The 12226-nt window shown below is 42.5% G+C and overlaps 1 protein-coding gene across 2 annotated transcripts; it reads left to right on the top strand.

Annotated features, from left to right (window-relative positions):
- Positions 1-140: 140 nt before the first annotated feature.
- On the top strand, positions 141-11914 carry ccdc92ba (coiled-coil domain containing 92Ba). Of its 2 annotated transcripts, XM_058080786.2 has the most exons (5): positions 141-219; positions 563-824; positions 903-1165; positions 5288-5335; positions 9349-11914. In XM_058080786.2, the coding sequence occupies exons 3-5, from the start codon at positions 1033-1035 to the stop codon at positions 10047-10049; spliced, it is 882 nt and encodes a 293-aa protein (XP_057936769.2). In that variant the 5' UTR covers positions 141-219; positions 563-824; positions 903-1032; the 3' UTR covers positions 10050-11914. The 2 variants fall into 2 exon arrangements, with proteins under 2 accessions (XP_057936769.2, XP_057936770.2); XM_058080787.2 differs by lacking the exon at positions 141-219 and having other exon boundaries at positions 381-824.
- The last annotated feature ends 312 nt before the right edge of the window (positions 11915-12226 follow it).

Below are 12226 nucleotides of genomic sequence, written 5' to 3'. Positions count from 1 at the left end.
ATGCTATTAATTGTACACTTGATTAATTCATTAATATATTAATTTAGTTACTTTTTATATTGTAATTCAGTGGCTTCGTTTTGTTTGTGCTGTAGTACCAGGACTAACCTGCAGGTGGCAGCAATGTGCTGCAGTCTACGCAGACTACTGAAAAGAAACGGATGAAGAACTACCGGCGGCACTTTGTCGAGAACTGTTCTCTTCAGAATTACTATTGTGGTGAGGCTTTTACGGCAAATTACATAAATATATTGCTTATATTTTCCAAGTAAATCAGTTGTTTGTGTGTTTCTGTAGTAGAACTATGAGCTTCTGTCACTCTTATTTGTTTGCTTCCGGCTTCTGCAGTCAGCTCGCTTCCGGTATTGATTCCCTTCACGTGACAGTAGTTCCTCGTCGTTGATCCATAAAGACAACAGTGCCAAAAATGTAGTTTTATTAGTGAAATTAGCTTGTCACAGTCATGTAACCAGCAATTAAATATGCATAGTCAATCATCGATCATCTGTGCTACGATCATCTCGCGTGATCTCATTACGGTGTTTTGTTGTCTTCCCACCAGCCAATCACACACACCCTCCAGCACAACCATCCACAGCCGCTCGACTCTTCACTCCGTGGGGTCTATCCAGGAGGATGTTGCGCACTTTCCGAGGTGGGCTTAGCGTCGGGCCACCAAAATGAAGCGGTACTGAAGAGGAGCCATGTTGACTTCCAGTGAGAAGACGTCACTATCGGCTTCAGATGAGCACTTTAAATCTGCATAGAGATTTACCGTGGATAACAACATGTCCGTGAGCCTTGGAGTCTCATTTCTTCCAAATGTATGTATACAAATAATATTGTGATGTATTATTATCCAGTACAATCTCAATGTATTAATTTTTATCCCCCAACGACAGCAACAACTTCTTTGTGGCGACATATTTCAATCCGTGCTGATGATAAGGCAGGAGGAGGGTGAACACCCATTCACTACAATGTACGTCCCATCCTTTTGATGACCTGCTTCCTGTGACTGCACACCCACCCATGGCTGAGGACAGCGGCGTGGCCAGGCAGCTGGAGAGCGTGGAGAGGAGCGTGGTGTTCCTCAGGCAGGAGCACCTCACTTTGCTCCATGGGCTCCACTTGGAGATTCTCTCCTTGCAGAGAAGATGCTCAGGTAAGCAAGGCTGATGTGTCCCCAGTGTGTCCCTTTGTCTAATATGGACATATATGAGGTCACGAGTACATTATACATAAATGTTGGCCATGTTCCATCTCTGAAATGATTCAGGTTGATTAATCTTCCTCTGGCGCTGCTTTAAATTAGTCTTTTAAGCTGTATTAAACAAGATGGACGCCTCCTGCTCACCTTTGGTGACACTTCTGAAGGAGGAGGACAACTTCATCACTCTTTTTTTAATTAGTGTGTGTGTTTCATCTTAATTAATTGTTCCTTTAGCATGTCACACACGGTGACTGCATGGTGATGTCATGCTACGATTCCTGGATGTGATGACATCATTTCATGTATTGGATATATTGCCCATTTAATCATGTCAGCTGCACACATGCACTTCAGTAGATAAATATGTGGGACCGTTATCTAACCTTGAATGATAAACTTGAAGGTTATTTATTTGTTAAATCTTTCAAACGCAGATGAGAGCATTAGAAGGATGTATGCATACTGCATACGTCATCATGTTAAATCCACACATATCATGCCATAACGGTGCCTGATACAGAGGCAAGCCTGTAAGGGTGGGGGGGGGGGTGATGGCTTAGAGCCAGTGTCAGCATTTGTTTAGAAAACACCCTCCTCCATCATGTGTGCGCCTTAATATTGAATTGTATTTGTTGTTTTTTTGAGAGTTTCTTGCAAAGAACTCTTCTCGTAGATGTCCTGCCTAAAAACACTTTACTGATTTACTGCACTTGAAGTCCATCCAAAACAATCGGACGGCACGGCACTGCACTGGCAGCACTAAAAAACAGAGCTCAGGTCAGCATCTTCTCCTTTATCACCACCTGACTGCGACTTGAAGGGATTTGTTTACCAGCAGCAGCGGTATTGGGTAATTTGGACTCAGTATTTGTCTCTTTAGTGGGGTGATTTGAGCTTGTGAAGGTCAGCTTGTCATGGATGGCATACCATTCTATATCCTTGGCGTTATATAGTGAATCCGGCATGATAGAGTGAATAAAAGTTCTCCCATTCTGTGTGGAAGTGGTAAGTTTTTGGCGGCTTTAGTTTAGAACAGGGGTCTCAAACACACGGCCCGCAGGCCAAATGTGGACCGCAGGACACTAGTTTGAGGCCCCCGCCTTGATATGAAAGTTTAATGTTAGTGCGGCCCGCGCAAGTTTGATATGGATGTATGGTATCATGGTATCATGTACCCAGAAAAAATTATTACGTTTGATTAATGTTCATGTTAAAGATTAAATAACTGTTAATAGTTATCCTCCCTATCTGTGTGGAAGTGGTAAGTTTTTGGCTATTTAAGTTTAAAGGAAATAACTTGAAGGCGACCGTTTAGGTCGCTAGCTCTATAGTTTGCGAGTTAGCATGTGTCTCAAGACCCTGCAGTTGCGCAATATGTTGTAAATATAAAAAGTATAAATGTGACGATAGTTGTGTTTTGTCATGTCTACAGGGCTCTAATAATGCTTTGTTCATTTTAATCTGAAAAAAATAATTTGTCTACCCACCAACTATATGTGGTTTCTTAATTTTTTATTATTTGCCGTTTTATTATTATTAATATATTTATTGATTTATTACTGATTTTCTTTATTCTTGATTTGTTTATTTATTTGTCATCTTATTTTGTGTAGAACAATAAAAAGTAAGATATTTGAGAACAATGGAATGTTTATCAGAGCTTTTATTGTAGAAAATTGGAACCAAAGCAAAGTTTTTTAAATTTTTTTGTTTTTAATAAATGCGTTTTTGTTTTTTTTTTGAAAACCTAATGCGGCCCAGTCTCACCCAGACCCGAGCTGCTGTGGCCCCCAAGTAAATTGAGTTTGAGACCACTGGTTTAGAAGAAATACATTTGACGCTAACTGCTTAACCCGATTGCTCACTAGCTCATCTTGAGTGCCTGCAGTATAAGAGTTGTGTCATGTGATGTAAACAATGAATGTGACTGACTATAGGGGTGTTATTTCATATCTACAGGGCTCTGATAATGATACAAACTGGTGCTCTAAGTGAACTGGCACCTCTCCAGGAATCTATCCCAATTTCCATACACTGGTCCGCCCCACCTACACCCCCCTGGTCGTTCCTCACAGACTAATGTCTCTCCTTCATTTCTTCCTTCTCTGCCTACTGCCATATTCTTCCCCTCTCCACTTCCAGCTGCATGGGTGTGCATGTGAGATTACTGCAGTGCAACAAAGAATGGGTGTGACAGAGAGATGGTAATCAAAGAGAAAGCCTCCAGTCTTCCACTTTTGCAACGTGCATTTACATTTATTTCCATTAACTGATCACATGCATATGCATACTGTTATCCTAATAAAGTTATTGATGAGTTCATGTTTAAAACTATTTCTTCAGCTTTGAAGTAGGGCACAGTCATTAAGAATTACAGGCTTCTGAGAGCTGTTTAAGGCCCCTTCTGAGAAATACACCAAGTCACACACACACACAATGCTGGAGAGACTGATGGTCTTTGTGGCTAACAACACAGTGTAATATGCTTCTTTAATCCATGGTAATTCTCAAAGGCACAGAGCTTTAGTCGCTGTGGTGAGCATCAGATATAATCCGGCCAAAAGCGTCCCAGATGTTTACAGGATGAAATGTGGATAAGCCGGAGAGAAAATATCAGTTGGAATCACGGGTTTATCCTAACCCACTCTGTCCTATTTAGCTTTTTAGTTGGACCTATCAATGTTGAATTTGGATGGACGTGGGCCTTATGGCTTAGACACTTAGACCAGTGTTTCACAACCTTTTTGAGACAAAGTACATGTTATTGTACATTAGAAAAATCGCCACCAAATAAAAATATAAAAAGTCTATACAGGACACAGGTTAATTACGTACCTTCTACTGTCTTGTGAAAGGGGATGCAATTATTCTGCTTGTAGATATACCTTATTGGTAGTAAATAGATCATTTTTTTAAATCCCTGGTGGGTGTATCCCATGAGGGTGGTGTTACTATGACCCCACAGCTGTTGACCAGCCACCCTGCCTAGCAATAAATCATTAGTGGCCACTTCTTCCAGAGGAATGAGAGATGTCAGCACGGAAGCCTCATTATTGAGTTCAACAGAAAACACAGACCGGAACCTATGCTTTGGTGGTCCCATATACGGCTGGTTTTGTCAGAGTAACTCAAACAGATTTTATCCAAACATACCAAACCAATGCATTTCAGATCCATTAATAAAATCCCAACAAGCAACCTCACCAATGACCTCTACATTGGCGAGACAAAAGAACCCTTACAGAAACGCATAGTACAACATAGGAGGGTGGTTTCTTCAGACTGTGGCTCAATAAACAAGGGGAGCTTAGGCTCCCTTAAGCTGCAGTCTTTAGTCTTGTGTTGGTTCTCTATATTCCACACCATCAGCAGTTTATTTGTTTCTAAGAAAGAAAGGCTCCTCCTTTGAGGACAATAATGGCCAAATTCTGGACAGGGAGGACCACAAGGTGTGAAAGAATGCACTTACGCCAAACTAAAAAGAGGAGGTTTGCACCATCACCTAATGTCTCCTTACTAGAATGTCCTGACATCTCTCCCTCAAATATGTCTGGAGGAGAGTGGCCACTAACGAGTTGTTTTACTACCAGGAAGGTGAACAATTGGACTTTAATGAGTCATTCATTCATTCACGAGGGTCGCGGGGGGGGGGGGGGTGCAGGAGCCTATCCCAGCTGTCTTCGGGCGAGGGGCGGGGTACACCCTGGACCGGTCGCCAGCCAATCACAGGGCACATATAGACAAACAACCATTCACACTCACATTCATACCTATGGACAATTTGGAGTCGCTAATTAACTTAGCATGTTTTTGGAATGTGGGAGGAAACCGGAGTACCCGGAGAAAACCCACGCATGCACGGGGGGAAAACATGCAAACTCCACACAGAGATGGCCGAGGATGGGATTGAACTCGGGTCTCCTAGCTGTGAGGTTTGCGGGCTGCACCACTCGACCGCCGTGCAGCCTTTAATGAGTCATTTTAGCTCAAATGTGATGCTCTAACATGCTTTTATGTGATTCTCTCTATTTTACCATTCCTCAACTTTCTTTTTTGTGCTTTTTTCCCCCCCAGAGTTGACCAGTGAGCTGAAGGTGAAGCCTCCGGGTAGAAGTCAAATTGGTATGTTAAAAAGTATGCATGCAGACCTCCAAATATAATTGTCATATGTAAATATTATGTATTCTTCAGCTTTTCAGTAGTACAGAGTAGCCTACTGTACATCTCTCTGAGCTAAGCGCACCCCCCCACCGCCTCCCATTGCAGCATCAGCAACACGCCTGCCGCCACTGTCCTCCCCATCCCCCCGAGGGCACATCTCTTTCAGGCTTCTCTGTCTGATGACAAAGCATACACACACAGCCCTCCCTTTTCCTTTCACATATACTTAGTACATATACTTTAATGGCTTCCTGGGAGCCGATACAGCAAATGGTTTTATTAGAGCAAAGACACCGTGTCCTCCTGCCGCACACAATCTGAACGCTTTCATTATTGTGTCTTCATGACACCACGCAGAGACGTGCACCATTTTAGAGGGTCAGAAGGCAGCAGGGCCAGTGTAGCTGCATTAGTTAGCCATTAGAGCCATCTCTTCTACCGAGACAGGTTATGTGCCAATCCATCACAAGAATGTGCTCTCTTCCAGCCATTGCACATCGATCCGTCCTCTCTCTCTTTTTTTTTTTTTTTGCCCCTCTCGTCTCCCTTTGTGGTCCCATGGGGGGTGTCTGTTTACAACGCTGAGAGAGGAGGATTATGAAGGGAAAAGAAAGGAGGCAGACGGGGGTGGAGGTGATAGGAAGATCGCATTATGTAGTCTATCGTTGGCATATGAGATGGGTGTGGTGAGGATGGCCGGCATTGGACCTTTCCTGGAATAACTGAGAACTACAGTCAAACATTATGGATTGAAACTTACAAGATTGTAGCATGTCTGGCCTCCCTGCATTGGTTGCCTGTTCGCTTTAGGACTTTATTGTTTGTTTTTAAGGCGTTGAATGGACTGGCCCCCAAATACATCTCGGACCTCATCCTAATTTACTCTCCAGCGCGGTCACTTAGGTCCGAGGGCCAGCTCCAACTTGTGGTGCCCAAGGCGAGACTTAAGACCAGGGGAGACCGAGCCTTTTCTGTGGTTGGCCCCAAGCTATGGAACTCATTCCCCTCCCAAGTAAAAAAGGCCCCCAACATGGAAAGCTTTAAGTCTCGTCTTATTATTCTCTGGCTTTTAACTCGGAGTGAGTTGTATGGTCCTGTGTCTTTTAGTTTTTTCTTTTTATTTAAATTGGTTTTATTTTTTATGATTTTTTTGCTATTTTATTTCTTATTTGATCGTTTTGTTTTGGATTAAATTCAATTTATACCTTTATTTATTGTATTTTATTTTTACTTTTTATTTTACTAGTCTGTGCAGCATTTTGTTTATAAAATGTGCTATATAACTAAAGTGGATTGGATTGGATGTTGTTCCAAAAACAATGGAAAGTAATGGAAGTATGGAAGGTAGAATGACGCCTATGGTGTCCTCTGATGGCGCATTTAAAGGCAATGAGAGGTGTTCATTTGATTGGTTAAGATTACACTTGGCTTTGTTAAACCCTCTCACGCCTTCTCTCCTCCTTCTCTGGAAGCTATGGAAGCGTGGGTGCGCTGCACCAGACTGCGCTACTCACAAAAATTTCAAAGTGTGCTGGCCACACCTCGTTGATGTAGGAGTGGCGCAGGGCAGGTGCGCCGACCTTATACATGGTCTACGAAATTAGAGTGCGGTCGCTATATGACCTACCATGGGGCCAAATTAAGTTTGAGTGCTAGCAATTTGATATCGAAACTAAGAAACACAATTTAATTGAGCCTTAGCAGGATGTACTGGAAGTCTCCAAGTTCCATGAATATATCAAATGTAGTTTTGTTAATATTTCCCGCAGTAATTAGATTTACATTATTTCCTCAGTGGAAAAAAGTACCCAGGTGTCTGTACATTTCAGTTTTTGTTTTGGAACGAAGGATCCACTATCTTAAAAAAACATACCAACCTAATATGTAGGACAAATGACAAAATAGTTAGAACGCCCTTTACACAGTCCACTAAAATCCACGAAGAAAACGTTGACATAGTAACACATAAACACTAAGAGGACAGATTTTGATAATTGGGTCATGTTTAAAGTGTCATGTTACACTTTAAAATAAAGATAATCATTATCTTTAGAGTAGATTAGAGTAAGGTCTGTAGAGTAGTAAAATATTTACTACTACTTGTGACAAGCTCCCGCTTCCATTTCTGAGGTCAGAGGTCACTAATGTTTTTTAATGAGGTTGAGACAAGGCTTTTCCATTTGCACACTAAACACATACCGTATTACATTTAAATCCGGATTCCAGGTTTTATAGATTCTCTTCGAGGAATGACCAACATATCTCCCCACCCTTGGGATTCTCCCCCTCCAGCAAATGTGACCTATTTGTGGTCGTGAGGCATCAGCGCTGGCCTCAAAGGATGTAATCTCCTCCTTTGGTCAGCTTGTGCTCAGTCAGCCCCTGAGGGGCCCCGACTCTGACTCTGCTCTCCACATGCAGCCTCCTTCTTATCCTCATCCTCTCCCTCTCTGGGGAGTTGAACTCCATGAATGAGGATACAAAGTAAAAAAAAATATGCTGTTGTCAGCTATGAATTCATGTGGAAAAGGATGCACTCTTATCTCTTGGGAGAGTATGTATCAGGACTGACTGGAGGGTGGATGAAATTTAGCCAATTGGGTCGCATCCAGAACGCCTTTTTAAAGTCCAACATTGGCTTATTTTTAGCTGTTGGCGCCTGATACGCATACACATTAAGTTGTGCAGAGTTGTATTGGTGTATACAATACTAATACAGTACTACGACTGCTGTTTTGGCCGTACTCCGGCATATACAATACTAATACAGTACTACGACTGTTGTTTTGGCCGTACTCCGGCATATACAATACTTATACAGTACTACGACTGCTGTTTTGGCCGTACTCTGGCATATACGTACAATACTTATACAGTACTACGACTGCTGTTTTGGCCGTACTCCGGCATATACAATACTTATACAGTACTACGACTGCTGTTTTGGCCGTACTCTGGCATATACAATACTTATACAGTACTACGACTGCTGTTTTGGCCGTACTCCGGCATATACAATACTTATACAGTACTACGACTGCTGTTTTGGTTGTACTCCGGCATATACAATACTTATACAGTACTACGACTGCTGTTTTGGCCGTACTCCGGCATATACAATACTTATACAGTACTACGACTGCTGTTTTGGTTGTACTCTGGCATATACAATACTAATATAGTACTACGACTGCTGTTTTGGCCGTACTCCGGCATATACAATACTTATACAGTACTACGACTGCTGTTTTGGTTGTACTCCAGCCTACACGGAGGACAGAATTGTTTCCACACACCCGCTAATTTGAAATACTATTGAGAACCTGATAATATACCTGATTTGTATGAGTTGCTGGCACCACCATTGTTCAAATCAAATCAACTTTATTTGTATAGCACTTTTCTTGCAAAGACATGCAACACAAAGTGCTTTACAGAATTAAAAACAATTACCACAATTAAAAGGAAAAACAATTACTAAGAAAGCCCCTCCCTCCGACCCTCCATACTAGACACACACACACACACACAATCACACACAGTAGGGAGACATGGCATGGCACTGAGGATCAAGGAAACGGCACCTTTGGGGCCGTCCACACCGTGCCATCGGGGGACCAGTGCCCGGGCCCCCCGACTCCGACAGACACGCGGACCCCCACATCAAAGGGAGGAACCCCCTAGCTGGCCGGGTCGAAGGGACCCAAGCATGGCACCCCCTCAGCAGACCCAACACAGCCCCCAGTGTGGAGGACCCCCCCTGATGAAATACTGGAGTTAAAAGCTGAATAAGCCTGAATAAGGACACAAAAAGACCCCTGTCTCTCAGGACCCCGTAACATAGTTTTTCATGTATAGTATTTATTAAGTTATACATTATCAGGATTGAGGCCGGACGGTATGCAGGGCTGGACCATGCAGGATGACCACTCGTAAAGAGGACGGAGCATTAACTGGTCTTTCCTTATGTTTAGAAATACAGGAGGAAGAGGAGCTGCTGGAGGCCCGCTGCAGGGATGTAGAAGACCGTCTAGCCGAGCAGGACTGCACCCTAGGAGACATACGCAAGGAGCTGAGCCACAAAGGCACGTTAGTGGGAGCCCTTCGAGCCAATCTGAAGGAAAAAGAGCGCCACTTCCTGGAAGAGCTGAAACGCCGCAGCCACTGCTCCACCGTCCTGAACACAGAGCTGCAGAAACAAACCGAGGCGGCCGCGTACCTCTCGTTCCAGCTTCACGCTACCAAGCAGAAGCTGCAGCATCAGCGGCTGCAGCAGAGACAGGCGTTCCTGTCCAGAGCCTCAAATCAAGGTCCCCAGTATGGTCCCGAGCACACCCCACCCCTGCAGGTGCCCTCAGGAGCCTCCCCTGCTTCTCCTGTAGTTAAACCCAAACGTAAGAACACGAGAGTCTCCTCTAGGGAGGAACGTGCCCGTGAATGTGTCCCCATCGAGAAAGTGACAGGCCCCGCGGAGCCCGCCGCCATGCCGGACCCCGCTCTCTTCCTTCACCCCTGGAGGCTCAGAGTGCGTTCCAGGAGACAACCTCCGATCCACGTGGAACAAGGTGACGAAGAGGAATCTGGTGACCAAAATGCAGTCAAGCCACAGGAACATGCAGCCAGACTGGTATCTTCAACTGCAGCGCCCCCTACTGCTGAGACCAAGGCAGAGTAGCAAAAGCTTCCGTCGACACTGTTAATATTCTTGTTCAGCGCCTTCACTGAATCGACCGATTTTAGCGACTTAATTACATCTTTTTAAAAATACCATCAACCATAAAAGTCAAAATTATCACTTGAACTAAGTCAGTGTTTGAATCAGCTAGTGTTTACACGGGCGCCATTCCTACACTGCGGGGGGGGGGCTTATTTGAAAGCAATCTCTTTTTTCATTCACTTTTCGCCAGGCCCTGACCACCTGTGACCTTTCAAGGTGAACCCTAATCAGCAGCTCCAGCGCCTGCACTGTTTGCATGACCTCTGCCAAGACCGGTGGCTGAAAATATATACGCCGAGATGTGAGCGTCAGCACATCAGAAATGTTAAAGCCACGGCCGCTGCATTCATATTATACGTCATACACAAACATTATTTCAATATTCAGGGGAGGTCTTTTACTAAAATGTTCTTTAACCAGTCAAGTCTAAGGATTCTATTCATATTAAATGTTGGGATTTTTCCATATACATTACACTTATATGCAATATTATACACGTTTTGTAGAATGCACACTGTAAAATCTCCAACATATCCCATTTATAGCCTCACACATCCTCAAACAAACACTTTTGAATAGAAATACCAGGTCTTCCACAGCAGTAGTTAGCATGTGTCGACATCAATTGCTGTGTTGTACTAAACACAACTACAGCAACTTTGCTTGCTGGTGGGGAGTCAGGAGGGGGGCATCGTCTTTATTTCCATCTCAGGAAAAATGGAGATCTGCTATTTGCTTTCCGTATTATACAAACTCTTAAGAAGCTGAACGATTACAGTCATTTTAATCAGTTTTTATTATTGAATCTTTGATTTGTTTGATTGAATTTTGGCATAATTTAATATCGTTTTCTATAATCAGAGCTCCATTGTAAAGTGAGCCTTGTAATAACCATATAAAAACAGGAAGTTAAGTTTTACAAAAATATTAATCTGTCATTGCAGATTTAATTTGTGATGTTGTGATGCTCATCCAAAGTGCAACACATCTCCTCTTTAGAAGACATGATCATCACGTTTTGTCTTCAATGAAGCAATATATTTATATGTATGTATTGACGGCTATTCTAAATGTTCTAATGTATTTAGAATTGATTGTTGTCTATTTTGCTTAATGTGTTTAATAGTAGCTGTTCACTGAAGGCTGAACATGGAGGAAGGGATGATATGCTGCAGACGTGGTAGCATTAAACATGTTCAACATGCAGCATGTGACTACCAGCTAAAACCCTTTTTGATTGTGTTCTTTAAGCAAACTGTGCACTATTCTTTTAAGAGTAAAAATCACTTCTTTGTCTTTCCTAATACACTTTTCTTTGACAGCAGGAATTGACAATTAAGACTGTTAGATTCGCTAGGCGCCATCCAAAAATGAAACGTCAGGTAGATTAAAGCTGTTGTCGCTCTAAATGTTTATACTGTGTGTATTCGGTTCTCAGCTCTTATTTTGTTTGTGCTTGGATGCAACAAGCCAAAGAGAGCCTCTTTTAAAGTGATGATGAAAGCCTTTCATGTTTCTTGACTATAATCCTCAATTTACTACTTTCAAAAGTATGTGGCAATACATCCCCACATCATCATTAGTCCCCTCCCCAGCCAGAGAAAATGTCTTCCATATTTATAAAAACCCTAAAGCATTATCTATGTCTTCTTTACGTAAATAACTGTCTCTCATATTTGATGTGTGGTCCCCATAATGAACCACATATGAGAGGATGTTCCAAGTATGTCCTTGGGTGAGCAGAAGGTATTGATTGATAGCTGCATCATCTGTGTAAGCTTCTCATAGTGTTGCACTGTAAACATGTTTGGAATAAAAAAACAAGACCTTTCTCTGTGTGTTTGTGTGTTTTTTATGCTTTATTATACTGTCATTGGACACTTCTCCAGGCAGAATTACTATTTTAACACATCATCAGTAGGGTACAACTCTCACGAAGGTTAACAACCGAGCAAGGATCAGAAAACGATGTCGCTATTAACAAAATAACAAATAGTTAAGAAAAAAAGAATTGCTTTGTGCATTTTGAAAATAATTTGAATAAATAATGGTGATTGAATATTTATATTGTACTGCACTTGTAGTTGCACTGTAAAGACTGCTATTGTGTCTTAGTCAGGCTATTTTACCCTTAA

The sequence above is a fragment of the Doryrhamphus excisus genome, linkage group LG8 (genome assembly GCF_037039965.1).
Source record: "Doryrhamphus excisus strain RoL-2023G ecotype Guam linkage group LG8, RoL_Dexc_Guam_v1.1, whole genome shotgun sequence".
In the NCBI taxonomy this organism is placed as follows: Eukaryota; Metazoa; Chordata; class Actinopteri; order Syngnathiformes; family Syngnathidae; genus Doryrhamphus; species Doryrhamphus excisus.
This window is presented reverse-complemented; position numbering and strand designations above follow the sequence as displayed.

Coding starts and splice junctions, on each gene's coding strand:
- ccdc92ba (XM_058080786.2), top strand. CDS start 1,033: ATGGCTGAGGACAGCGGCGTGGCCAGGCAGCTGGAGAGCGTGGAGAGG. Junction 1,166..5,287: donor CTTGCAGAGAAGATGCTCAG/GTAAGCAAGGCT, acceptor TTTCCCCCCCAG/AGTTGACCAGTGAGCTGAAG. Junction 5,336..9,348: donor TCCGGGTAGAAGTCAAATTG/GTATGTTAAAAA, acceptor CCTTATGTTTAG/AAATACAGGAGGAAGAGGAG.